Below are 25,354 nucleotides of genomic sequence, written 5' to 3' on the forward strand. Positions count from 1 at the left end.
AAGTCTCCGTTGCAAATGAAATAAAAGCAATGTTACCTAAGGTTCTGGATTAGATACCTGAGAAATGAAGTTATCAGAGCTGGGCAGGGGCACGTCATGAAGGAAGGGCTCAGCCAGCTTCTCTGTTTCAGTTTGACAGAGGCAATCCCAGCCCCTAGTACTAGCTGTGCATCTAGAAGCAAAACTCAGTAAGGGGGACCCGGTTGTGAAACTGTTCTTGTAGGATGTCTAGAACAATCATAGGCTCTTCACTAGCCAACAGTTCCACCCTACCAACTTTTCTTCATTCTTCGCCAGACCACACCATTCAAGGACTCACAGCCTATTGTGAATACCACCCTCTCAAAGAGCTTTTGTTCAAATTTTATATTGATTGTGGTTTTCTGATCAGTAGTGGCCAGTGGACAATTTTGAATTGTCTCCTGTTTTGTTTGAGAGAGTGCTTTGTCACTGAGCCACATCTCAGTAGGACTTTGGAAAGCAGCATTCAGGCATTAGAGGCATTGCACCACTGCCCTGAAGCCAAGGCTGTATGGTACCTTTGACATGATGTCAGTAGAAAGGTTAACAATCCCTGATTTACTATGCAGTAGTTTCCTCCAATAAAAAAAGCTGAAAGGGCCATAGGTCAGTGGGAGAGAACATACCTTGACTGCAAAAGCTACAGGTTCAATCTCAGACAACTGAATAACAATGGGAAAGTTACCTGAACAAAGCCCTGGAGAGGCATTCTAGTATTGCAGGCCATACATACTGAGCTCTATGGACCAATGATCTTTGTATAAGGCACCTTCTGATGTTTCTAGATTAGTCACACACTCAAAGCCATGGAACTTTAAACCAAGTAATTGCCAAAAAAGAGAGAACACAGTACATTCTAAATGCAAAAGGAATGTTTTATGGTAACACCAGAGTCTTAAGGTTTTAATAATCATATACATTGAAACAGAACACAATGTCCAGAAATACTTTTTTTCATAGGAATTGCACAGGCAGAACAATTTGGCAACAGAAGTTATTGAGAACTTGCTTTCAAGGATGCTTTTTAGCTCTTGCAAAATACACCTATTCTATCCCTATTTACAAAAGAAAACAGGAAGTGTAGCTTGCACAGCACAGGTGACTTCCGCTACCCTTTGTATTAGCAAGTGCCAGAGACCAAGATGACAGACGCTTGGTTTCTGAAGCCTCTGATCCCATGTTAGATTCTGGGCTCAGCAACTCCCTGAGAATTCTGGTGGGACAGAGAGCTGTTCCAATTTGACAATGTGGGCAAGAAACTATACCATTCAGAAGAGCAAAAAGCTCACTTTAGCTGTCACATTAAAGAAACAACTGGGTGTAAAGCACAGGCTAGAACTCTTAGCAAAAGCGTTACTTTCTATTCATAGGGTTTCAAATATAGAGAGGATGAACCTGCTTCAGTATTCTGCTTCACAGAATATTTTCCTAGTGCAAGGAGAGTTGTAAGGAAGACTTTGTCTCACATCACCCATTGGTAAGAGGCCCTGGCGCTGGACACTCACATTGTTATTGCCGTTAAAGCTGGGTTGGCTTGCGGCCAAGTGGATAGGCTCATTCCGTAGGCTGAATAAAACAATTTATTAGTATAGCAACTGATGACCCTCAGAGTGCCTTCCAACTCTACAATTCTATGATTCTGTATACAGGAAAGCACCACAGGCAGAGGAAAGGGGTAGGCAGTGTCCAGGTGTTCAGGAGAAGTACTAAAACCAATGCATTCAAATATCTTTTTTACAGGTACTCTTAGACACAATTAACTTGAGGCTTCGGCTTCTAGCTGGTAGGAGAGGACTTTGGGGTTCATGTTCCTTCCCTCTTTCTAATGAAAAGGGTGATTAAAATACAAGAGTGCACAAAAGTAGGCTCACCTCTACCCAGGGCCACTCTTGATTCAGGTAGGAATTACTGAACTAAAATAAACCTGTGTTAACAAGAGTTGCGGCGGGGATAGTTACCAAGGCCTCGCATATCAAGTAGAGAAACACATGTACAAATGGAGGCTGTCACCACTGGAATATGTGTGATAATAAATAACGACATGTGGATCTAATTAGGATACAGTTTTGCGAAGAGCAAAGGAACTAAGAAAAACCCAAGAAGCGCTACTGCTGTATAGCTGCCATTCATTTACTTCGTTTATGGAATGAAAACAAATTCTACAATAGTGCTTTGTACAGTACACCCTAAACTCAACAGCAAAACCTGGAAAATAAAGCTGCATATTTAACCACTATGATTTGTCTCACAAAAGCAGCAAATGCAAAGAGAATACTTCAGTCTTACAGCTCAGGATTGCTAACATTATGCTTTCCTAGTGACCTGTTTCGAGATGTCTAAAGTCAGAAGCCCTTCCCACAGAAACAAGAACATGATTATGTAGTACAGTCAAGCTCCCTGTTCTTAAACCTTCATCTAAACAAAGCACAGCCCGTGGTCTACTGCAACCCTTTGGAGTCCTTTTTGGTAATGCTATTCATGCACACAGAAGCAACACTTTTGCAAGGTGATGTTTTGGTAAGAGTGTTATACTGACGTTCTGTACTTGGGTTTATGCCAGCAAGCATATGCCTGTAAATAGACACAGCTAGGATCTTAGTGCCTGCAGCTGGGTAACAAAATGCCTGCAGGTGGGGCTCACTCAAGTGAGGCCTACTCTGCTGCAAAGAGCCAAGAGAAGCCAATTGACTAAGGACAAAACTAGCTGAGATGGTAGCACATCTGTATTATCAAAGTTCCCTACCATACTGGTATAAATAGGGTAAGAGATGTCAGTTCCAGATGAAGAGGAAAATGGAACATAGGAAGCTGTCTTGAACCAGGTCTGACTAGTTGGTCCCTCTAGTCCAGTACTGTCCATGCTGGCTGGCAGTAGCTCTCCAGGGTCTCAGACGCATCAAAGTATTTCTCGTCATCTACCACTAAATCCTTTTATCTGAATATGCCAGTGACCTGAACCCGGGACCTTCTGCATGCAAAATGAGTGCTCCACCACTGAGCAAAGGTTCTGAACTTTTCCTTTGCCCACAGCTTTCCATCACTTCCTCTTATTTTCTTATGAAGATTCAATATTTGGATATAAACCTGGCTAAGAGGAAAATAGCCAGGGGTAAGCAGTGAAGAGAACAGAAAGCAGAGGAATGGTTATTACACTGCTACTTCTCCACCTGAAGTTGCTACCCCACCTCTGTTTTAACAACTCTTCAGCAGCTAACTGCATGGATCATCTGTTGCTACTGCCTTTAAATGCAGCACTGAAGTAGTAAAGAAGAGACCACCCTTCACAGTTCTCCACCCCTGGGCTGACAGAAAAAGCAATTTGAGCAACAAGCATTATACCTTGATGTAAAACTTGTCAGCATGCCCTAAGCCACTGTTTTGAAACTTTTAGTGTGAGAACACATCCTTGATCAGGTTCAAGACCTATACGTCAATTCTAATTCTGAAGCCAAACCTTATCAGCCCTTATTATAAAGTCCTTTTGATGGTTTTTTCTATAGAATGCCCCACCTCCCCCACCCAGTCTCCAGACCACTATCTGCAGCAAAGGGAAACTTTCAGCAAGACTGGCACTCAGAGCGTTTGAAGAATTGAAGTCATCCTCCCTGATTCTCACTCAAGAGGCCCCACCACTGCTTTTGGTAGAAGAGACACACAGAACCCCTAGCACAGGTTTAAAAACATTTGAAGTAACATCTAGTTTGACCTTAAGAGACAACAAAATCTGGAAGATATTACGTATACAGTGCAAAATTTCTGCTCACCTCAGCTAGCACCACATTGTAAAAAACTAATGAAAATCTGTGCTAATCAGATGGGAGTCCTGCAGATCCTGTTATGTTCCTTAATTGTAAAGGCATTGGTAGCTACCTTAAGCCCTGTTCAGATCTACCAGCATTAATCATACCCTGACCTGTTTTAATCATATCTACTGGCATTCTGGGAATTTTCAATTTCATCATTTGTTACTACTGTAGCCCACCCTTACTCTGAGGCTTAGTACAGTTCTTAACATCACAACAAGCCCATGAGGTAGGTTAGGCAAAGATAAAAGCCTTGTGAGAGCCATGTCTGGGTACAGATTTGCACGTGGATTCTCCCATCCAAACCCAACACTCTGCTAACGTAGTACATCACTGCCAGATTTTGTCCTCACCCAGAAGTCAAATTTCGTATCTCAGATTCTATATAGTTCTATTGCTATGTGTAAGTACACAGAAATGAATATGGATTTTACACACACAACCAGCTCAATGGAATTTCCTGTGCTATGAGCAACACTTACAATGATCATGTGATCACAGCTCCACATAACCTTGCAGAATGATATAGTAACCGTGGAATAGTAGAATGTGCCAGGTCCCTAGCCTCTTCTCCACTGAAAAATGTGTTTATGCCATTTGTTAGGAGTCATTTCAGGTTTTGTACATTACATTTCTTTGGAATTTGACCCAGACTAATTGTCACTTGTTAAGCAGACCAGCAATTGTATTGTATACTCTCACTCATAGTAATGATCTCTAAGTCACTGCTTAAGAGGCTATTGAGAGGTAAAATAATTGTGTGCATGAGCATTTGGTATGCAACTGTCTTAAAAGTAGATTAACCTGACAGCAAGAAAACAAAACAGAGGATCAAAATTAGCATACACTAGCTGAGGAAACACGTGACAAAATGCCACACTCTCAATATTTTGATGTTCACTTCATGAGGTCGAAAAAAGGTACCATTCAGCATCCTTTCCTTGCCGCAGAACAATTTATGATGCTTTCATCTTGCCTACCTCCCATTTGTAGAGCTTACAGAACAAGCTTTTGTACTATTCACTTGGGACAGTCTTCCCTTTGGCATGGTGCAGCCCAAGTGCTATACTTTTTCATTCCACCACTACCAAACAAAACAATGGCTCTTGCCATGTTCGGAATGTGATAAGAGGTAACACAATTATCTTTTACCTTTGCCTTCCCAGAAACATGACGGTGTAAAAGACCAAAATAGCCTTCCTGTGATAGCTAGTCACATCAAATTTCTTTCAGTTCCCAGCTTTTTAAGTTACTGCAAATAAGACTGGCTTACTTAAAGCGGAAGCTGTTTTGGTTTAAGTTGTCATTCTGGGCAAAAGGCAGCCCATATATTTAACAAGTCATACCTCACTATTTAATTGTAGACATCCCTGTAGCAACACGCAGCAGCTGAGCTGTGCCTAACTTTTATTCTTTGGCTTTCTACTAAATGCTAACTTCCAGCCCATGCCTGCATGGTTTAATTTTTGTGTGGAGTGTATCTTAATTCCACAGGTTAATGAGGGTAGATTTCTGAATAAAGAAGTCCTTCAGCAGAAATGGCATCACCAAGGCCAACGGTCCGCAGGGGATCTTTGCACACCAGAACAGGAGTGTAATGGAATGTTACCCCATCCCTGTGCCATTCTGACACAGGCTCGTGGGGATTTAAGGAGACTGTAGAGGCCTCCTCCATCTTAGAAGTGGCAAACTCCAGTGGCGCTTTAAGGAAAACTCTGCTGGCATCAATGGTTTGGGTGGCACAAGCTTGTGTCCCTGCTACTCTTGCACCAGCAGCAACAGCTGCCACCTGGTTGGCCCAATATCCATCCACAGTAACTAGGAGGTGATAGGCCAAAGTGTGAAAGTGGATACGAGTAAGATCTGATGCCTTCCCAGGAGTCCTTCCATGTTCCTTCAAGATCCAGAAGACAATGTCACTGACAACACCCACATCTGGGACACCATTCCAGGAAGCCAGTGAGGCATGTGGTCCAGAGGCTGCTTGAGTGAGGAACAGTAGCTCCTGTTCATTCAAACCAACTGAGTTCACAAGAGGGAAGACCTGCTAACAAACAGAGCAAGTGACAGATTGGCTTCAGGGGAGTCCAATTTTTAGATTAGGCTTTGACAAACATATAGGAACAGTGCATGCAAAGCTAGCGTAACATAAGAACGTAGGAAGAACCTTGCTGGATCAGACCAAAGGCACATCTATCCAGCATCCTGTTCCCACAGTGACCAACCAGATGCCCATGGGAAACCCAAAAGTAGAACTGGTGTGCTACTGTACTCTCCCCATCTGCAATTCCCAACAGCTGGTATTCAGGGGCATACAGCCTCTGGCAGAAGAGGTAGAGCGTAACCTTATCTTCTATGAATTTGTCTAATTCTCTTTTAAAGCCACCCATGTAAGTGGCCATCGCTACCTCTTATACAACAAATTGCATAAATTAATTATAAGGTGTGAGGATGTACTTTGTCCTGGATCTTCCAACATTCAACTTCATTGACTGGGCCATATTCATATTCATATCCATATTCCACATCATGCATAATTTTACATACCTGTATCACGTCCCCTCTTATTGCCTTTTCTCTTAATAAAAAGCTACAAGTGTAACCTTCCCTCATAGTGGAGTTGCTCCATCACCTTGATCATTTAGGTTGCCTTTCTCTGAAGCTTTTCTAGCTCTACAATGTTTTTGAGGTGAGGCAAACAGAACTTTACACAGAATTCCAAATGTGGCCACACCATAGATTTCTATAACAGCATTATAATACTGTTATCTTCAACTGCTTTGCTAATGATCCCTAACATGGCATTCACCTTTTTCGCAGGTGCAATACACTGTTCTGCTACCTTCATCAAACTATCCACTACAACTCCAAGATCTCATTCCTGGTCAGTCAGGGCCAGTTCAGATCTCAAGAATGCATATGTGATATTTATTCATATAATTTTGCTGCAATGGACATCATTTTATACATGCTTATTTTGAAATGCATATGCCATTTTACCACCCATTCACTCAGCTTGGAGGTGTTTTTTGAAGTTCTCCACAATCCAACAATTTGTTATCAACAACAAACTTTGCTCCCTCTTTTCCACCCCTAGCTCTAGAGCATTTATGCAAAAGTTAAAAAGCATAGGTCCCAATATGGATTCTTGGGATACTCCACTTGTTATACCCTTCCATTGGGAGAACTGTCCATTTATTCTTACTATTTCTTGTTTCTTAACCAGCTACTGATCCACAAAGGACTATGTATTTTGACTGCTAAGCTTAGTAGTAAGGAAGTTTGTCAAAAGCTTATTGAAAGTCTAAATACACAGTTTCCAATTGATCACCTCTATCTGTCTGCTTGTTGACTCAAATGACTAACAGATTAGTGAGGCAAGACTTTTGGGGGCGGGAACAAGGAGTTAATTGACTAGAAGTCTGAGGTACAGGGTCATACCCTGCCATTTAGGTTACCTGATGAATGATTGCGCTCATAAGTTCTGGGTCAGTCATACTGGCCAGTTCCAGGTGTACAGGTACACCCATGGGAATGTCAGAGATGGAAGCTACAGCCTGCAGAAAACAAAGGAAAAAACTTAATAGTAAGAAAAAAGGGAGTGGAGAGAGAATGACCTTGATAAAAAGTACAGTATTATATATGCTGCAGATGTTGTCATATTTATAAAGCTGCAATCCCATAAAAGTAGTCTAATGGAATTCAACAGTCTAATTGAACCCTGAGGGCTTACTTCTCAGTGGACATGTATAGGATTGCCCAGTAAATGAGCTAGTGGACAGAGACCCACACATATCTTAGAGTGCTACAAAACTAAAAACAAGTCATTTGTAGGGTAATGACTGTACCTAATGCCCTGCACAGTGACAGAAGGACCAACAGAGTGCATCTTAGAATGCTTTAGAGTCTGAGGGAACAAGGTGCTCTTACCTCTAGGAGTCTCTTCTGACGCATCTCCTTTGTCTGTCCCTCCATCATATGCAGACCTGAGAGGACCACCAAGTCAGGCTGGAACTCCTCCAGACTGGACACAAATACCTCCAGCATGTTCATGGCCCCATTAGACAGATCATGAGAGAAGATAAAGCGGTTGGCATTCGGGGCTTTCAGCTGCCCCCACTCTTCACCTAAGGAATACCCCCAAAAGACACACAATTATATGGGATCCATATAGCTAGGCCTCTGAATTACAGTTTTAATGGCTTCTTTTCTTTAGCAGTGAACTTTGATCTTTCATCAGAGTAGCAAGTAGGGTGGGTTTTATTTCTCCCCATCTGCTTCACAGTGTTATCCTGCGTCCTCCTGCAGGATACAAATATCCACACATTACTCAATGCACTATTACAAACTGAAGTAAGGTAAAGGTAAAGGGACCCCTGACCATTAGGTCCAGTCATGACTGACTCTGGGGTTGCGGCACTCATCTCGCTTTAATGGCCGAGGGAGCTGGCATATAGCTTCCGAGTCATGTGGCCAGCATGACTAAGCTGCTTCTGGCGAACCAGAGCAGTGCACGGAAACGCCGTTTACCTTCCCACCGGAGCGGTACCTATTTATCTACTTGCACTTTGGCGTGCTTTCAAACTGCTAGGTTGGCAGGAGCAGGGACCAAGTAACGGGAGCTCACCCCGTCACGGGGATTCGAACTGCTAACCTTCTGATCGGCAAGTCCTAGGCTCTGTGGTTTAACCATAAAAAGAGCCTAATGGATCTGGCCAATGGACTATTTAGTCCAGCATTCTGTTCTCACAGTGGCCAACCACATGCCTTTGAGAAACCCACAAACAGGATTTGAGTACAACAGCGTTCTCCCCTCTTGTGGTTTCCAGGAAGTGGTATTCAGAAGCACTGCTGCCTCCAACTATGGAGGCAGAGCATAGCCATCATGGCTAGTAGCTGTCTATAGCCTAGTTTTCCAGGAATTTGTCTAATCCTCTTTTAAAACCATCTAGGTTAGAATATTACTGACTTGTATGAGAGTGAGTTCTCATGTTTAACTATGCACTGCATGGAGAAGTACTTTCTTTTATATGTCCTGAATTATCCAACATCCAGCTTCTTTGGATGTACACAAGTTCTAGTGTTATGAGGGGGCTTTCTCTATCCACTTTCTTTATGCCATGCATCATATATAAACTTCTATCATGTCACCTCTCACTTGCCTTTTGTCTAAACTAATAACTCCCAAACGCTGCTACCTTTCTTCATAGGTGAGTTGCTCTGTCCCCTTCATGAGACTCCCACTAAGTCTCAATAGTTCAACAATTTGATCCTTAAGTACCTCTACCCTTGCTGAATGAAGCCACATTGTTTGAAGCCTAAGGCATTTCCAAGAGATGCTGCTTAAGTATATGCAAGCAAGCCATGCCCAGTTGAACTGCCATGCATTAGTAATTTAACATGAAAGCAGAATGCTATCCCTTTAGCCACAGCTCGTGAATTCCTCACAATCTTGAGCGGATTTGAATCCCACAGTCAGCTGCAGCCTTCAGTGGGCATGAGGGAAAATTCTATGCTGAACAACAAAATGTGAGATAAATTAATGTGGATCAATGAACAATATCCTGGGTTTGGGAGCTGGGTTTATCCTAATAATTACATGGCAATATTGGCTACATTTTTCTTTCTTTCAAGAGACCTTTTTAAAGAAGTGAAATCTCTCTCCTTTCTCTGTCTCAGATACAGTAATCCAAACACTGGCAGCTTTGATTCTTCCAAAGCCCAGATTTGCAATTGTGTTTGTGTAGCAGCTGCAACCCTGGACACATATCTCTTTTGATTCTCTTGCAATGAATGTTTTTAGCCAAGAGGGAAGAAATGTGATCATCTGGTTGTTGCCATAATTTCAAGGGCTGCCTACTAAGACAGTTGTCTATACTGGAGCAAACAGACAATCTACAGGCATTTCAGACCAGTGCTAGAATATTGGGGAAAGAGGTGATGCCCCTTACTGAATTCCACAAATTACAGCAAAATCATACCCCACCCATAGCTTTATAAAATCAGTAGTTAAGACGCCCACACCTTCTGCTCATCTCTGTAACTCTCTCTGCTCCCCCTGTAAATTCCAAGTGCCAAACCTATGAGAGCTCTGCTCATACTCAACTTGCATAAATGTGCACCACTAACAGGATTGGGCACCATATACAGGGGAAAGTGCGCTTGTGCTTGAGTTCTGCTTGTGGGTTTTGTTGTAAACAAAATCTGGTCTTGTTCCATTATGGGGTACACAAGAGCCCTTATAGAGTCCTTTGTAGGTTCTCCATCGGTAGGAGAAAATAATAGAGGCCAACCAAAGAATATTGAGAAGCAAAGCAGCTAGTAAGCCTGATCTTTATTAATGCTGTTGCAGCAGGGTGCTCCCTTCACACACAGGAGAGCAGAGAAGGACCCAGAACAAAGGTGTGCCTGCCGTTATATAGACCAGTGTTTCCCAAACGTTTTTGGGCAACGGCACACCTGTTTACTGAAAAAAAATCTCGCGGCACACCACCATTAAAGCCCCGCCCCGTGACGTCAGCGCGCAGCGTCACGCCGGGAGGGACGCACAAAAGTGAAAGTTTTTTCCCTCGGCAGCTCCTCTCAGCTGCGCTCAATCCGCCTCGGAGCGCAGGAGCGATGCCTCTCTCTGGCTCTCCCTCCGCGCAGGCTGAGGGAGGGAGGGAGGGGCGCGTGTGACCCGTCTCTGCTGGGAGACCAAACCCAGCGAGGCAGAGTCGCGCGGAGGCGCCCAGGCAGCGCTGCCGGCTGCGAGGAGGAGCGCCAGGCAGCAGCAGGAGGCGCGACCTCTCCTCGCCGCCGCCGCCCCGCCTCTCGCCGCCCGACTCGCCCGCCTCCCTCCAGGTATCTCGCGGCACACCAGCCGATGTCTCACGGCACACTCGTGTGCCGCGGAACACCGGTTGGGAAACACTGATATAGACATTTTAAATTGCCTGCCCTGGAGTCCAAGACCACCCCCAGAAACATCATACATACATCACAGAAGGGGTGTAGCCCAAGACCACCCCCCAGATACATCATACCTGCATTATAGAAAAGGCGGTCTACAACAGAAATTTGAATTTTGTTGTTTTTCCTGTCTGCCAGTGTCAGGGGTTCAGGGACAGAGGCACAGCGGAGACAGGAGATGGAGAGCGAATGGGAAGAAACTGAGGACAGTGGGGAGGAGAATGACAGTGATCCGAGGGATTCCATGAGCCTCTCCAGCGAATCAGAGGATTCCCAGAAGGGGGCGCCGGTGGTCAGGACTAGGGGGGTCCCAGGGGGGACGCACCAGAAACAAGGGGCCAGCGGGGGTTCCCAAAGCGGCAGCTGGAGATCAGGACCAGCTTCCCCACCAGAGCATAGCAGGGGGGGGGAGGTTCCTGTGTGTCGGAGGCAGCGTCTCCTCCAGCAGGGAGAGGAGATGAGTCAGGGCTGGCCGCGCCTCCATCGGAGAAAGGAGGAATGGAGGGGAGGTCGGAACCGGCTATCCTCCCGGAAGAGGAGGAGAGCAGTGACAGGAGCAGTGTAACGATCAGAAGGAAGGTTGGGAGCTGGGCGCGCGCGCCAAGTTCAAATGTGCAGGCGTGCGGGACAGCAGAGCCCCCGGATTGGGAACCAGGTCCTAAAGCCCGCTGGAGGGAGGGGGAACAATCCGGGGAATCATCAGCGTCGGAAGAGTCTAGAAAGGGCGAAACCCCAGGAGGCAGGAGGACCCAGCGGAAGAGGGAACAAAGAAGGAGGTGGAGCAAGGCAACGATCTTAAACTGGTGTCGGGGAGGGACCGACTCAGAGGGAGCTTCAACGGTCTAAGAGTTACAGACGTAGGGCTGCGCGCCGTACTGTCAAACCACAAATGGACTTCAATAAAGACTTTTGTATATAAAGAGAAACTGGCGTTGGTCCTTTGTGAGCTGGGACCTGAGGCAGCTCTGACAGCCAGGTTATCTGATAATGCCTTATCTGATTGCCTTTCCTGGTAGTCTGGCCATTCCTTTGAGATGGTAATTACTTATTTCCTGAGACAATGGGAAGGTTTCTTTCACCTCATCCCTCCTTGCAGAGAAACATTTGGTCAGTTTGGAAGTCAACATGGTTTCAGGACTGTCTTCCTGTGCTGCTCCAGACATGTGGTTTATATATTTATGTACGTTTGCTTGGTTCATTTATTATAAATCTAAAACCTTAAAATTCTTATAACAGTTTCCACAGGCTTCGTTTTGGTCATTGTTGAGAACAGGATGCTGGAGTGAATGGGCCACTGGCCTGGTCCAGCAGGCTCCTCTTAACATTTTTAGCAGTTAGGAATTCAACACAGAGTCAGTTTATTTTTTAATATGTGGGAACCAGTCATGCTCCTATTCTCTGTGTATCAAGCAAAATTGGGAGCACAAGAATGCTTTTAGAATTATCTTTTAGAAAGAAAAGCATGATAGAAATGATGACTTGAAATAAGATGTGCACTGGAGACACAATCATGCCCAGCATTTCATTCTCACAAAGCATATATTCAATTTGCTCTAAGAAGAAGCCAGTTATCACTCATCCACAATGCCATAGGAAGAAACTAAGAAATGTTCTCGATTACCACCAACCAAGCCAGGAATTTATAAGATCAAGTGAATTCTGGGTTATAGGTTTCATTCCAACTCCACTTAAAGAAAGATCATTTAGATTTTTCACTTTGAAACATGCAGGCACACTAAAAACTAAGAGTATAGCAATGCTGTAGAGAATAGAGGAAGAAGAGCATTTTGGGAGCTCTAGTTCAAATGGAAAAGAGCAGCTTGCTGCAGTTTATGCTGCTTCTTCACCCAGCAACCTAGGAAGCTGCATAAATCCAGCAGGAGTACCAGACTCCAAAACTGGCAGCTCTAATTTAGATTATGCTTGACTGCTAAGAAATTTACTTGAGATGTAAATATTAAAGTCAAAAATAAACTAGGGTTATAATCAGTACCATTGTGGCATCTAAGCAACTTTTAAAAAAAACCTCGTTTACAAAAATCTGAAATCATTGAACTCTGCCAAACAAATGCATCTTCCCCAGTAAGTTAACCTAAACACCTCAAAGAACAGGATTTCCTCACTCTCTAACCCTGACAGCGTCTAGGAAGAATCAGCACACTCAATGAACTGTTCCCAAGATAATAAGGTACTCAGAAGGGAAGTACCACGTGGAACTACACCACTTAAAAAAAGAGTCACTTCTAAGAAGCTAAAGCTCCACCCAGAACACTTGCAACAGAAACACTTGCAGCAGTAACACATAAATTTTAGGTTACTCCTCCACCCACTTACAAAGTTTAGAAACAGCAAAATGACTCATCACCTACATGCTACCATATCTGATAATCAGCATTTTTGTCATTTAAAGTGGAAGATACAGTTTTCAGACAGAATATCATAAAATATCAATCTAATATAGATTGTCTTCTTGCAAGGGGCTTTACAAAAACTTGTTGCAGAAATGGGTCATTTTCACATTGTATTTCAAGTAAAAAAAATATGTAACTGCTTAATGCTCTGAATTCTTTTTCTGGAGCACAATGTTCACTGCCATAAGTCATCACGACTTTCATGTTGGGCTTCTCCTCAAACTACTAAATGAAACTAAATGAATTCAGAAACCACCTCGCCAATTCCCACACACTGAAAGAAAACGAAGTTATTGTTTTCTACTTTCATACTGAGTAACCTGTAATAGAACCACCAATTTATAAAAGCAGACCTATTCACAACACTCACTATAGGAAATAAAGATCCTGGTTGCATCAGATTGCTTGGCGCTGTATTACAATGGGTGTGGTGCATTGCTGTCACTGCCAGTTTTTTCTTTCTTCAGTAGACTTTTTCAGATCTCTAGAAATTCACATTTCAACTCAGATACAATTCAAGTTTAAATGGTCCCATATGCTCCCCTTTAATAAGCATGGATCCTTTCCAAAATGCTTCTTCTGCGCAAACAGCAAGTCAACAGCCATTCAGAAGCATGTGTCATATTCACAATTGTATTTTGCCATTTTTAGCTATATGTTGATCACTAGTGTACCAGTACCCACATTTATGTGAATATGTGGTGTTGTTGACATTTTTATGCAGCCCTTCAGCCAAAAAAATTCTCTAAGGAAGGCTTACAAATACTAAATGAGCAGAAAATCCATAGCCTCAGGCTCATAATTTGAGACAACACAAATGGAAAAGAAACTATTAATGAGACTGATCCAAAGTGGTGCAACCCAACTTCCTGAGAAGATGGCCAAACCTCCTGGAAAGAAGGCTGGACCAAAATGGGGATATTTTGTGTACCCACGTTTAGGAAAAACACATCTTACTGTTTCATCCTGAATTTGAAAGGGCTTATTGCACAGTTTGATCTTGGACCTGAGTGACATTTTATAACAAGTAAACATGGGTGGAGTGTTCCTGGGACACCATGAGTTAGTTAAATGTCACAGGGGCTTTTCCATTTACTCAGTCTACTGTTTGCAGAAAAGATATAGTGTTTGTAAATTCTCAGGAAACTGAAAAAGAAATACGATTGATCTAATTAATCCAATGTATTAGAAACAAGCTCTCATTCTTGCTGCTTGGTTGTTTTTTTGATATGGCATTGGACTCTGGAACTATGTGGGGCAGGGTGTAACCTCCTGCTTGACACCAACATGTGCCAGGATCATCACTGACTCACACAGTAGGAAACTGCCTATCTGTCACATGGATACCCTCACTGCTCAAAACAAAGCCAAACCTCTTGCTCCCTACACCCCGCACTCCACAGCATGACAGTTGAACCAAATTACTCAGTAGCCACATACTTTCTCTACCAGAGTGAATCACTCTATCAAGAACTCCCTTCACTCATGCACCTACTTCACAATGCAATCTCCCATGTCCAATTTTAATTTAAGCTACTAAAAGCTTAAAACTGACAGCAAAGACCCTGGATCAATTTCAGATGAATCAAACCAAACCTTTAAATAACTGAACCACATTCTATATTGGGCTACAGGGACTTCCGGGTTAGCGCCATCGCCGAATGGCGGACTCCCTCCGAGCTCCGGAGGGAGTCGGCCCGGCAGGGGCTGGGTCCTACCGCGCCCGCGACGCGGGGACCCTTAGAAACCACGGGAACGGATCCCGTGGACATGGTGACTCGGCTGGCACCGTTATCGCTCTCCCGGCTCGTGAAGGAGCCTTTTTAAAGGCTACGGATCGGGCGCCGGGGAGTAGCGTGGTGCTTTGAGTCCTCCGCTTCCCCTGCCGGGCGCAGCCGCATGCCATCCGGCGGAGAGCGCTGGCTTCTTCCAAAGGAAATTCGGACAATTGATCAACAACCCGTGAGTAATTGGGCAACCGGGTATAAAAGGAGGAAAAAAGAAATTTTTTTCCGGATTTGGTACGAGCGGGAGGGGATCCAAAAAAGGAAGTCAGTCCCCTCCCTGATTGTAAACATGCTAAAACAAGGACTGAGAAACCAAGATCGATTCAGAAGCTTATTGATGACAAAAATTACCAACTCCACGATGTGAATTATAAGAACTGTGCTGGAGGAGAGGAGTCGAGGGTGAGGAGAAAAAAAAGCAACCCCCCCCCTGGGAACCGGGGCGATTCGGATAGCCTGGCGAAGAGAGATGGAGATTTTGACAGCTGTCAAAGGAGCTGTCAAAACTGGAAAATATAAAGAGGACTGTGCTACAAGTTCTTTGCTGGTTAATTTTGTTACAAATTTGATATAAATATGGATATAAACTGTCGGGGAAAAGAAACAACAAATTGACTTTTGGATTAGAGGATACAAAGTTACTGTAATCCCTCTAGAGGAGATTCGGGACATTACAAGTGTCGTATGTGGAAAACTACTCTGGGATGTGCAAAGGTCTTATCTCCTGGGAAAGCTGCAGAACTGAAATATTATTTTGTCTACAGAGGTGACTATAATACAATAGAATCTTCTATTGAAGCAAGAAAGGAACTGGACGTAAGTCTTTGTCCCTGAATAACAAACCTCTGTAGAGACATTAAATTTTGGAACAAGAATGTTTTGACAGCCGAACAAGACAGAAACCTGAGAAACCAAGAAATAAAAGAGCAAATGACTGAATACGACACGGAAAGAACAATGGGAGGAGCAACAAAAGATTAAAAGAAAATTAAAGGCCTCTATTAGATTGGATTTTTGAAGTTAAACATCATTAAAACAACCAAATCCGAAGAAACCAGCAAGATGGACTGAGACAAATTTGGCTGTGGACTTAAGATCTCCAGGCCGACAACATACAGACAAATGGACATGGGGAATCAAAACCGGGGAAGGGAGGGGGAACCTTAGAATCCAAAGGCTTTGTAACCAACTTTTGGAAATTCTCTATACTTTCTATCTTATATTCCTTATAACTTTGATATTATATGTTTTTGTTTTTTCCTTTTTTAGAAAAGGGGAACTCGTGGAAGGAATGAGAGCGGATCTTGGGGGGAAAATTTTGTTTTATTACAAGACGAGGAGTGATGTTAAGATTGTGTAAATTTAAATTGGTTTATGAGTAAAATATATTAGGTTTAATGGGGGATGAGAACTTGTGGAACCAACTTAGAGAAAGGGGAATACAATCGGGAGGGGAAGGAGGAAGTCCCAGAAAGAAGATTATGAAAAGAAGGGTCTAAATTAGTTTCTCTTTTTCTTTCTTTTCTTTATCTTTCTTATTTTCCTATTCTGTTATTATCGGAAATTTTAATAAATATGATTATAAAACACATTCTATATTGGGCTACAACTAACAAGCGGAAGTATTTTGTGAAGAACAAGGGATTCTTCATCAATGAATCAAAGTACCTCAATGCTGCACTTGCAGTGTCTTCAAAAATGTAATCAGGGCTTCTATATTAGATACTCTCACTTCCTAAGAACACCACAACTGGGAGTATACAAATTATATTTCTAGATTCCATAGAAGGTTTGGTTGTCACGTTTTTCTAAGCACATTTAAAAAGAGAAGTAGGAATTGCATTTCCTAGATGATATTACAAAGCTAATTACAATTTTGATATGGAAAGCAGCTCACAGCAAACACACAACACTTGATAACAGCTTTCCAAGCAATTCTTCAACATAGAAAAATGTAAAGCTATAAACGTACACTGCATGAAGACCATTAAGCAATTGCCTTCTTTAATTTAGCACCAATTTTCAAACTAATACTGATCATATAATATAGCAGTTTCTTTCAGTGCTCAATGTACATACATAAACACCTGTGATCCTTATGGTCACAATATAAAAGGTAGGCCACTATTATAAAACTCAAATTACAAATGGGAAGATGAGGCCGAGAGATCCTGGTTACCCAGTGGGTTCACAGCTGAAAACTGAAGCAGCCTTACCAGCTGATAGCTAGCTCACTTCTTAAGCACTGTGCTACACCAACAACACAACACATTAATGCTGATATATATACAAATACAGTGGTACCTTGGGTTACGAACAGCCTAGCCAACCAACTTTTTGGATTATGACCATTTCAAACCCAGAAATGAGTGTTCCAGGTTGTGGGGGTTTTTTTTTGCTTTTGTTTTGTATACGAACGTACTCCTTTTGGAGGTGCACTTCCATTTTGAGTGCCACACCTCCGTTGTCCGACAGAGAAAGGGATCGTCACAGCGTTTCCCGCAGTGAGGGAGAGAAGCTGCGTGCCCGCAAACCAGCTGGCTCTCCTCTGGGAAAACCACGTGGCCTTTCCACGCACCTCCGTCTCCCAAGCGGCTCAGCAGCAAGAAAATGTTCCCTCCGCCCGGCCGGGCTGCAGGAGGAAGGCGCTCTGCTCACAGAACGGCGGCGGCTGCTCCCCAGGAACTATGTGGAGGCGTGCCTTGGCTGCCCGCCCCAGTAAGTTGGAGGAGGCAAGTCCAGCTGGCCGCCGTTCTGCACACCTGGGAGTAAGCGCCATGCAACTTAATGGCACTTTCTTCCAAGTAAACACAGCCGGTGAGGGAGGCGGGCGGGTTGGATGGAGCTCGCACACTGCCTTTGTCCAGCCTTGGGAAACGCTCTCCTCCTGCAGCAGCATGGGGGGGGGGTGTTGCACGCCCACAAAGCAACTGGCTCTCGTCTGGGGAAACCACGTGACAGAGCGCCTTCCTCCCACAGCCCGGCCAGGCAGAGGGAACCCCCCCCCCATGTCGCTGTGGGAGGCGGCACTCTAGGAAGCATTTCCCGCAGCAGTGGGGGGGGGGGGAATCTGTGTGGATCCCAGTTCAGCTGCTGATTAATTGATTGTGGAAATGGAAATGGAAATGGATAACCATCGAAACAATGACTATAATCAGTGCAGGTAAGAATTTTTTTAAATTTTCATTTTTATCATCTGCAATACTGTCTTATTTATTTTATAGTACAGTACATTGATTATTGCTTTCATTTTATGATCAATGACCATGTTAGATAGTAAAAATCATGTAAAATTGCTATTTTTGGGTTTGCTTTTCATCGCCTGGAACAGATTAATCCATTTTCCATTACTTTCTACGGGAAAGCACAACTTCGTTTAAGTACGCTTTGGTTTAAGAACGGAATTCTGGAACGGATTAAGTTTGTAAACCAAGGTACCACTGTACAGCTTTGGCCCTTTTGCATCTTTCAATAAAGCATACCTGCTCGATACTCCAAAATGAGGTGAAATTCATCAAATTCTTGCATTGATTCTGGAGGGACGATTACATTTTCATCAAGCAGCTCATGCAGCTTAGGACCAATTGGGCCACACAGCAGAACCTACAAATCAACCAATTGATACCAGTTAATTGTTATCATCTCTCTTTAGTGCAATCTTCAGTGAGATGGTTCTCACTCTAACAGAGACACTATAAACTGGATTCCAATGCATTCACTTTTCTGTCCTGTTCCAAATAGATGAACTATGTGTGTAGACAGGTCATACAGTTCTATTGTCAGAATATTTCAAAATAGAATAACCATGTGTAACAAGCTCTCAGATTCCAAAGCCCATTCTGAAGAAACGGTTGAGCATCAAGTGTGGGGGGTGGGGAGAAGTCAACTCACTTAACAACCAATACGCCAATAAGCACCCTAATATGGCATTTCCAAACTAGAAGACAAATTACAAACATGATATGGATCATGTCCACAGTTGAGATGTTAAGTCAACTTTCCTATGAAAATGGACATGTCTTTTGCTTCTCTGTATATCCAAATTAGCTTAAAAGACATTTAGTACTACATCTTTATCACCAACAATAAGAGTTCTGTGTTGTCTGGAAATGGAAGTACTAAGAACGCAGCTTTTCTCCTATCCACGGGACTAATGAGCATGCAAGTTTGAACACTGTCTGGCTTCTTCTCTAACAATGAGTTCTTCCTATTAAAATAAATAAATGAAGCCGTGCAGAGCTTCTTGTACTAGGAATATGTGGGACACGGGCAGGAGGGAGGAGACACACAAACAATTTTGCATATCAAAATCTCATAGCACAAGTCACTACTACTACTGCAAGGTTGGCAGATGTTGGTCATCCCTGGCCATTGGCCACACTGGCTATGGTTTATGGGACTTGTAGTTCAGGAACATTTGGAGGGCCACCCCTGTTCTAAAAGACCATGTATACTGATGTCATAATATGAATAGCTACTATTACATATAACAGCTGAAATAAGCAGACAGCTCCCAAGAACTTGGTCCACTAAGCTACATATACAAATGTATATGGACACTTGGAAAAAGTGACATTCCACTACGGATTGATTCCTTTTGGCATTCCAAGTACATCTCTATGCACAATACTACAGGTGAGAAAGAAGTAATAACCTCTTCTTCCAAAGAGTTAAGTGAAATATTGTTTAGAACTTTCCTCCAAGTTCTTTTAATTTCCTGGTATGTCTAATCACATTTGTTCACTCAGCAGCTCCACACATTCTGCTACCAAGCTGCAATTGCTGCTTTCTCAGCCATATACTGCTTCTCATAATCAGAGACCTGGTTTTATTTTTTATTAGAGTAACATACTTCACGCATGTGTGCTTCTCAGCTAGAGATGCTAGGAAGCAATGGTAGTTACACTTTAGTAACGTAACTTGCACAACTACCTTTGCTTGTGCCGTTTTTACTTATTTCCTACATTATTACCCAGTACTTTGCTACTCATTGCCTTGCAAAAGCATAATCAAAAGCCAGGCATGGCACCCGAGTGCCTCAAGCAATAGCTACAAGCATGTGCATCACTAGAAGAAGTTTGTGTCATCAAAAGGAAAATGAACTTTTCCACTGAAAAATTCTTCTGCATCATGCCTGCATATTTACTGGATGAAATCGGGACAAGGATTAGATGCTACGTTCAGGATTTTAAACAGGAAAACCAACGAGAGGAGGTATACAGTTATAGGCAATCAGTGAGGGTTGGCATTTGATATTCTTACCTTTAGGTCTGGATTTGCTGCAATTTTCTGGCCAATGAGAGCAGCATTGCCTCCCACATACAACTGTTAAGACACAAATTTGTGCACACATTTAATCTGCAATTTCTACATATCTTTACATGGTCACAGTCCTTTGCAGAGTTTTATATGGGTACTATCAAGAATATAACCATCAGTGGAATAAACACGTTCACTTATTTAACTACTAGTATGCCAAAGCTGCAGCAAGGCTGCTCTACTCACTTTAGCCACTGACTGCTTGGCTCTCACAAACAATTAAGACCCCTAGATCTTTTTCACATGTACTGCTAGTAAGTCAGGTTTTCCCCATCTTATATTTGTACACCTGGTTCTTCCTATGTACGTGCATGACCTTACATTTGTCCCTACTGAAATTCATTTTGTTAGCTTGGGCCCAGGCCTCCAATCTGCTAAAGTCATTTTGAATTCTGTTCTGTGTTTTGTGGCATTAGTTACCCCTCCCAGTTTGGTGTCATCTGCAAATTTAATGAGCATCCCCTCAATTCCTTCATCCAAGTAGTTTATAAAGACATTGAACAAAAGCAGGGACAGAACCCTGTGGCACCCCACTTATCACTTTTGTTCCAGGATGACGAGGAACCATTAATGAGTACCCTTTGGGTTCAGTCAGTCAACCAGCTACAAATCCACCTAACAGCTACCTTGGTCAACCCACATTTTACCAGCTTCCTGACAAGAATATCATGGAGGACTTCGTCAAAAGCCTACTGCCAGTCTCAGAGGTAAAAACAAGTTATTCTAGAAACTCTAACTTTAGAAACAGGTTTTCCCAGAAGCAGTGGCTTTAAGTTGTCTTGAAAGACTAGTTTCAACCCTTCCAACCTTTGGAAAAGTTTCATGTTTCTTAAGCTTTTTTGCATGTTGCTGCCTGCAACTTTAAATAATTAACATATATTTTGCAAGGCCAATCTTGTCAGACAGAATTTCATCTCTACTATACTGGGCAGTATTCTTAATAGTGTTATTAAGATACAATAGTGCATACAAGTGACATTTTGAGAAGGGCTCATCACTAAGTGTATACTAAGATGAAAAAACTGCAGGGCTCTTGATATATAGTAGTTTGTGTAGCATAAGGTTTGTAAAGCTTATTAGATTGCACTTTACATATCTGATGAAGCAAAGTTAACTCATAACAAATAAAATGCTTTGGGTCCTAACAAGACACTATTTTCCCCATTCCACTCCATCCCTGCCAAACTACAGGAAAAAAAGAATGATAAAATTGTAGGGGAAATGGTTATTTGAGCACACAATCCTTTAAAGGAAGGCTAAATTCTGATGATTTAAATATTCCAAAATAAGAATAACAACTATCACTTAATGATTCACTTTTCTCTGCAGTGAGGGGAGAGCAGTAAACAAGGAAGCATGAGGCTGATTGCCAAGCTCTTTATGGAGACAATGTTCCTAAAAGGCAGTTTGTGTCTTTTTGCTACTGCAGATTTACAGAGCTATTCTTCTGAAAAATGTGTACCATCAGCTGAAGGCCATACTTCCCCCCAAAATATGCACATAGTGGCTACTTAGCAGTTCTATGGTGTGTTGCTAACTCCCAGTTTGGGGGCCTAGATAACAGTTCAAGCAAAAGTAAAATAGACAGTGCTGCATATGTAAATTGGGGCTGTGTGCCTGCATGTGTACTGCAAAGTGTTGGGTGGCTACACCCACCAACTGAAAGCCCTGGAAGGTTGCCAGGGATGGATGTGGCCCTGAAGCCAGAAAATGTTAAGCCACTTCTGCTCTAGAGAGCAGAAAGAATAGCAAACAAAGGGAAAGCTAAACAATTTACCACAGAAGCTATAAAGAGGTATTGGATATATGAAGTATTATGTATCACAGAGGGCTAGAGTTTGCTCCAAGCTAGAGAATGTACCTGTGCCCCAGGATATGCTGAAGCAGTATCTGCGATGTGGCGGAAGGACTCTGCATCACTGAAGAAGCGTTCTGCAGCAGCTCCCTTCCCCATGAAGTGGCTGAAGGCTTCCTTCAAATCTTTTGTGGAATGCAAGATTGAGTGGTCTTGCCCAACACCAGAATCTAGACCAAGGGCTTGCAGCAACTTCACACCAGAAAGGACGACATCTACACAGGCATTGACCCTACCAATAACAGGAGATGAAAAGCTATAATCTAGGCTAATTTTTAAGGAACATATCTACAAGGATACATGCATTCAAGCTTATTTTGCAGTTTATTGACATAGGTATTCTGTAGAGTTTAACAAACAACACTGAGGAATCATATTGCTACTATTTACTTACAATGAAAATATATGCATGTCTATTCATAAGTAAGTCCTACTGAGTTCATGAGAGTATGAAATTGCAGCTGAAAGTTAGATTTTTCATAAATTCTGTATTTGAGAAATGGACCTCTGAGTGTTTAAGCTTTCTGTCTTGTTTGCCGGGCAAGGCCCCCACAGTGTACTGGCTATGAAAGTTTAGGGGTGCTCACATGAGATCTCAGGGGAACTTGGATGGACTTGTGAAAGCATCCCAGAACTGGTGCACCAAGAGAGCCTTGCCTCCAAACAAGGCAAAGAGCTTAAAGGCTCTTTTCATGCTGGGAAAACCCAGTACAAAAATAACTTCCTTGCTTGCATTTAACTTGCACAACAACAACAATAATAATTTATTATTTGTACCCCACCCATCTGGCTGGGTTTCCCCAGCCACTCTGGGTGACTTCCACAGAGACCAAAAATATACTAAAATGTCACACATTAAAAACTTCCCTGAACACAAGCTTTCCCACCACTATCTGACCTTCCCTTGCAATGCACAACTGCACAGAATTGTGTTCTAATGCATGCTCTTAGTTTACACTTAGTTTATACAAAGTAACATCAAGGCTCAGTAGGACTGGCTAGTGTCCTACATTGAAGTTTGCACCCTAATATGTGCCCTAGAGTATTCGCCTGGCAAACATGCAGGGGATCCTCAGTAGTCAAAAATACACGGAAACAGGTTTCTCCACAGCAGAATATGTAAGGACCACTGCTCTATAGCAGAAACGTTTATTAGCTAGTGTTCCAAAGAACACTCAGGGAGATCTATACACAATAATTTAAGACATCACTCACCCAACAGCAACTCTGTTCCACTGTTTGCCCGGCTGGGTGATAAGCACTTCCCAGGCAGCTGCCATGCTGCTCTCTGGGGACGCAAGATCCCCCTGCAGCTGATATAGGAAGGAGCTTGAGAGATACTTCAGCACTGAATCTGGCAGATCAGAGTCCAATAGGAAGACATAGCCTGTAGCCAGAGCCAACAAGGCCACACAAACCGACTTGTTCCACATGCTGATGTCCTGAAGTGAAAGCTCAAGGTGAAGAGTGTGAATGAAGTTTATATGGCAGCTCTCTTAAGTCTGGCCTGAAAGCTGGTTTTCTCCACATCTGCCACCTTCATGTTTATAATTGTTCACAACCTATAAATAAATATTTAAACATGAGCATTAGACTTTGTATAGCAAACCCCACCTCATGATCACATCCTTCTAGTTTGCTAGGTTCTTATTTTTGCTTTTTCCTTCTCCTTCTTCCCCCTGCCTCTAGGTTTATTATACTTCTCTGTTATATTTATTAATTTCCTTATACTGTACAATAAGGTATGGGGTGGGGGTGCAGAGAAGACCTACTGAATTAGTTGTAGCGGAAACTGCACCTGGCACTCACTCAAGTTATGAAAAGGTCTGACCCAGAGAGAGGAGGGGGTACTGAGAGAGATAGACAAGTGTTGGGCACATATGTGTGTGTGTACATATAGGTGTATGTGTATATGTGTGTGTATACACACACACACACATATATGCGTGTAACCAGAGTCGGATTTAGGGAGGTGTAAACGCCCTCCCCCCCAGGGTGTACCACCAAAGGGATGCAAAATAACACCACCACCATCTCTATTTATACGGGTACCTACTCAGTTACAGATAGGTAGCCGTGTTGGTCTGCCATAGTCAAAAATTAAAAAATTCCTTCCAGTAGCACCTTAAAGACCAACTAAGTTAGTTCTTGGTATGAGCTTTTGTGTGTATCTGAAGAAGGGTACCTACTCAATTATTGTGAATATATTATATATATTTTGGGGGGGGGGTGCCCGCCAAACTTTGTTCTGGCTCAGGGCGCCCTATTACCGAAGTCTACCCCTCGTGATATATAAAAGATACAGATACCTACTCTCCCCCCGCCCTCTCTTTGGCCTCGATTAAGAGGAAACGAAAGCAAGGAACGGGGACAGGAGGAGGAGAAGCCGGGGTCGGGGAGGGGGGGCGTCGGACCCTTCGTCCCTCCCGGCCTCGCTGGAAGGCAGCTCCTCCTCCAGCCCCCCCCCCGACCCCGGGCCAACTCTGGCGGGGGCCACCGGCGAGGGAGGCGAGAGGGAGGCGGCGAGCGGGACGAGGGAAGGCGAAGGAGGGACTTGCAGGCGGCCTACCCTTTCCTCCCTCCCTTTCGGCGCGCTTAGGGGACAGTCACCCCCCAACACGACCCGGGGGGGGGAAGAAGCCCCCCAAGTCCCTCCCTCCCTTTCCCTGAGGGAAACCCCTCGCTGGCTTCCGGCGGAGAGAAAAGCGCGGGCTGGTTTACCTCACAGCTGAGGGGGCAGCAGGGGCCCGGCACCTTCCCGCCCCTCCCCGGAGCCCAGGCCGCAGGCCGCTCCCCTCAGGAAACGCGGCTCTTCCCGTCCCTAAGGAGAACCGCCGGCCGGCCGCGGGCTCTGGAGCGCCTTTCCGCCGCCCGAGGCTCTCGAAAGGCCGCCTCAGAAGCGGGCAGCTCCCTTACGCCATCTCCGTATCCCGCTGGCCGCGTTACTCAACCCGTTCGGAAGGACGAGCCCCCCCCCCCCCCGCGCGCCTCTTTGCGGAGTTTGCGCAGCTTCCGCGGCTCTGCCTAACTTCTCGCGCGGCGGGCGGCCTCTCGTTGGCGCGGCGAGCTTTGCAGAATCGTCGGGCGCCGCAACTCGGAAGCCGGCCGGGCGAAGCTTAGCTGCCAATCAAAAGGGAACTTAACCAACCGTCGGGAGAAAGGGGTGGGCGACTAGAGATGGAAAGAGGAAAGGAGGGAAAAAGGGGA

General features: G+C 43.8%; 1 protein-coding gene and 1 long non-coding RNA gene across 3 annotated transcripts; both read right to left on the reverse strand.

The window, feature by feature from the left end:
* Positions 1-875: 875 nt before the first annotated feature.
* ADPGK (ADP dependent glucokinase) lies at positions 876-25,099 on the reverse strand. Of its 2 annotated transcripts, none has more exons than XM_082198623.1 (8): positions 24,869-25,099; positions 23,363-23,709; positions 22,154-22,379; positions 20,236-20,298; positions 18,456-18,576; positions 7,755-7,951; positions 7,283-7,381; positions 876-5,868 (listed from the first exon to the last, which is right to left on the reverse strand). In XM_082198623.1, the coding sequence occupies exons 2-8, from the start codon at positions 23,578-23,580 to the stop codon at positions 5,320-5,322; spliced, it is 1,473 nt and encodes a 490-aa protein (XP_082054749.1). In that variant the 5' UTR covers positions 23,581-23,709; positions 24,869-25,099; the 3' UTR covers positions 876-5,319. The 2 variants fall into 2 exon arrangements, with proteins under 2 accessions (XP_082054749.1, XP_082054748.1); XM_082198622.1 differs by having other exon boundaries at positions 876-5,871.
* On the reverse strand, positions 11,747-17,956 carry LOC309518662. Its single transcript, XR_014213580.1, has 3 exons — positions 16,581-17,956; positions 14,751-14,814; positions 11,747-14,719 (listed from the first exon to the last, which is right to left on the reverse strand). It is a non-coding gene; the product is annotated as an uncharacterized lncRNA (long non-coding RNA).
* Positions 25,100-25,354: the final 255 nt, after the last annotated feature.

The sequence above is a fragment of the Podarcis vaucheri genome (genome assembly GCF_965113315.1).
Source record: "Podarcis vaucheri genome assembly, chromosome: 14".
Classification (NCBI taxonomy): Eukaryota; Metazoa; Chordata; class Lepidosauria; order Squamata; family Lacertidae; genus Podarcis; species Podarcis vaucheri.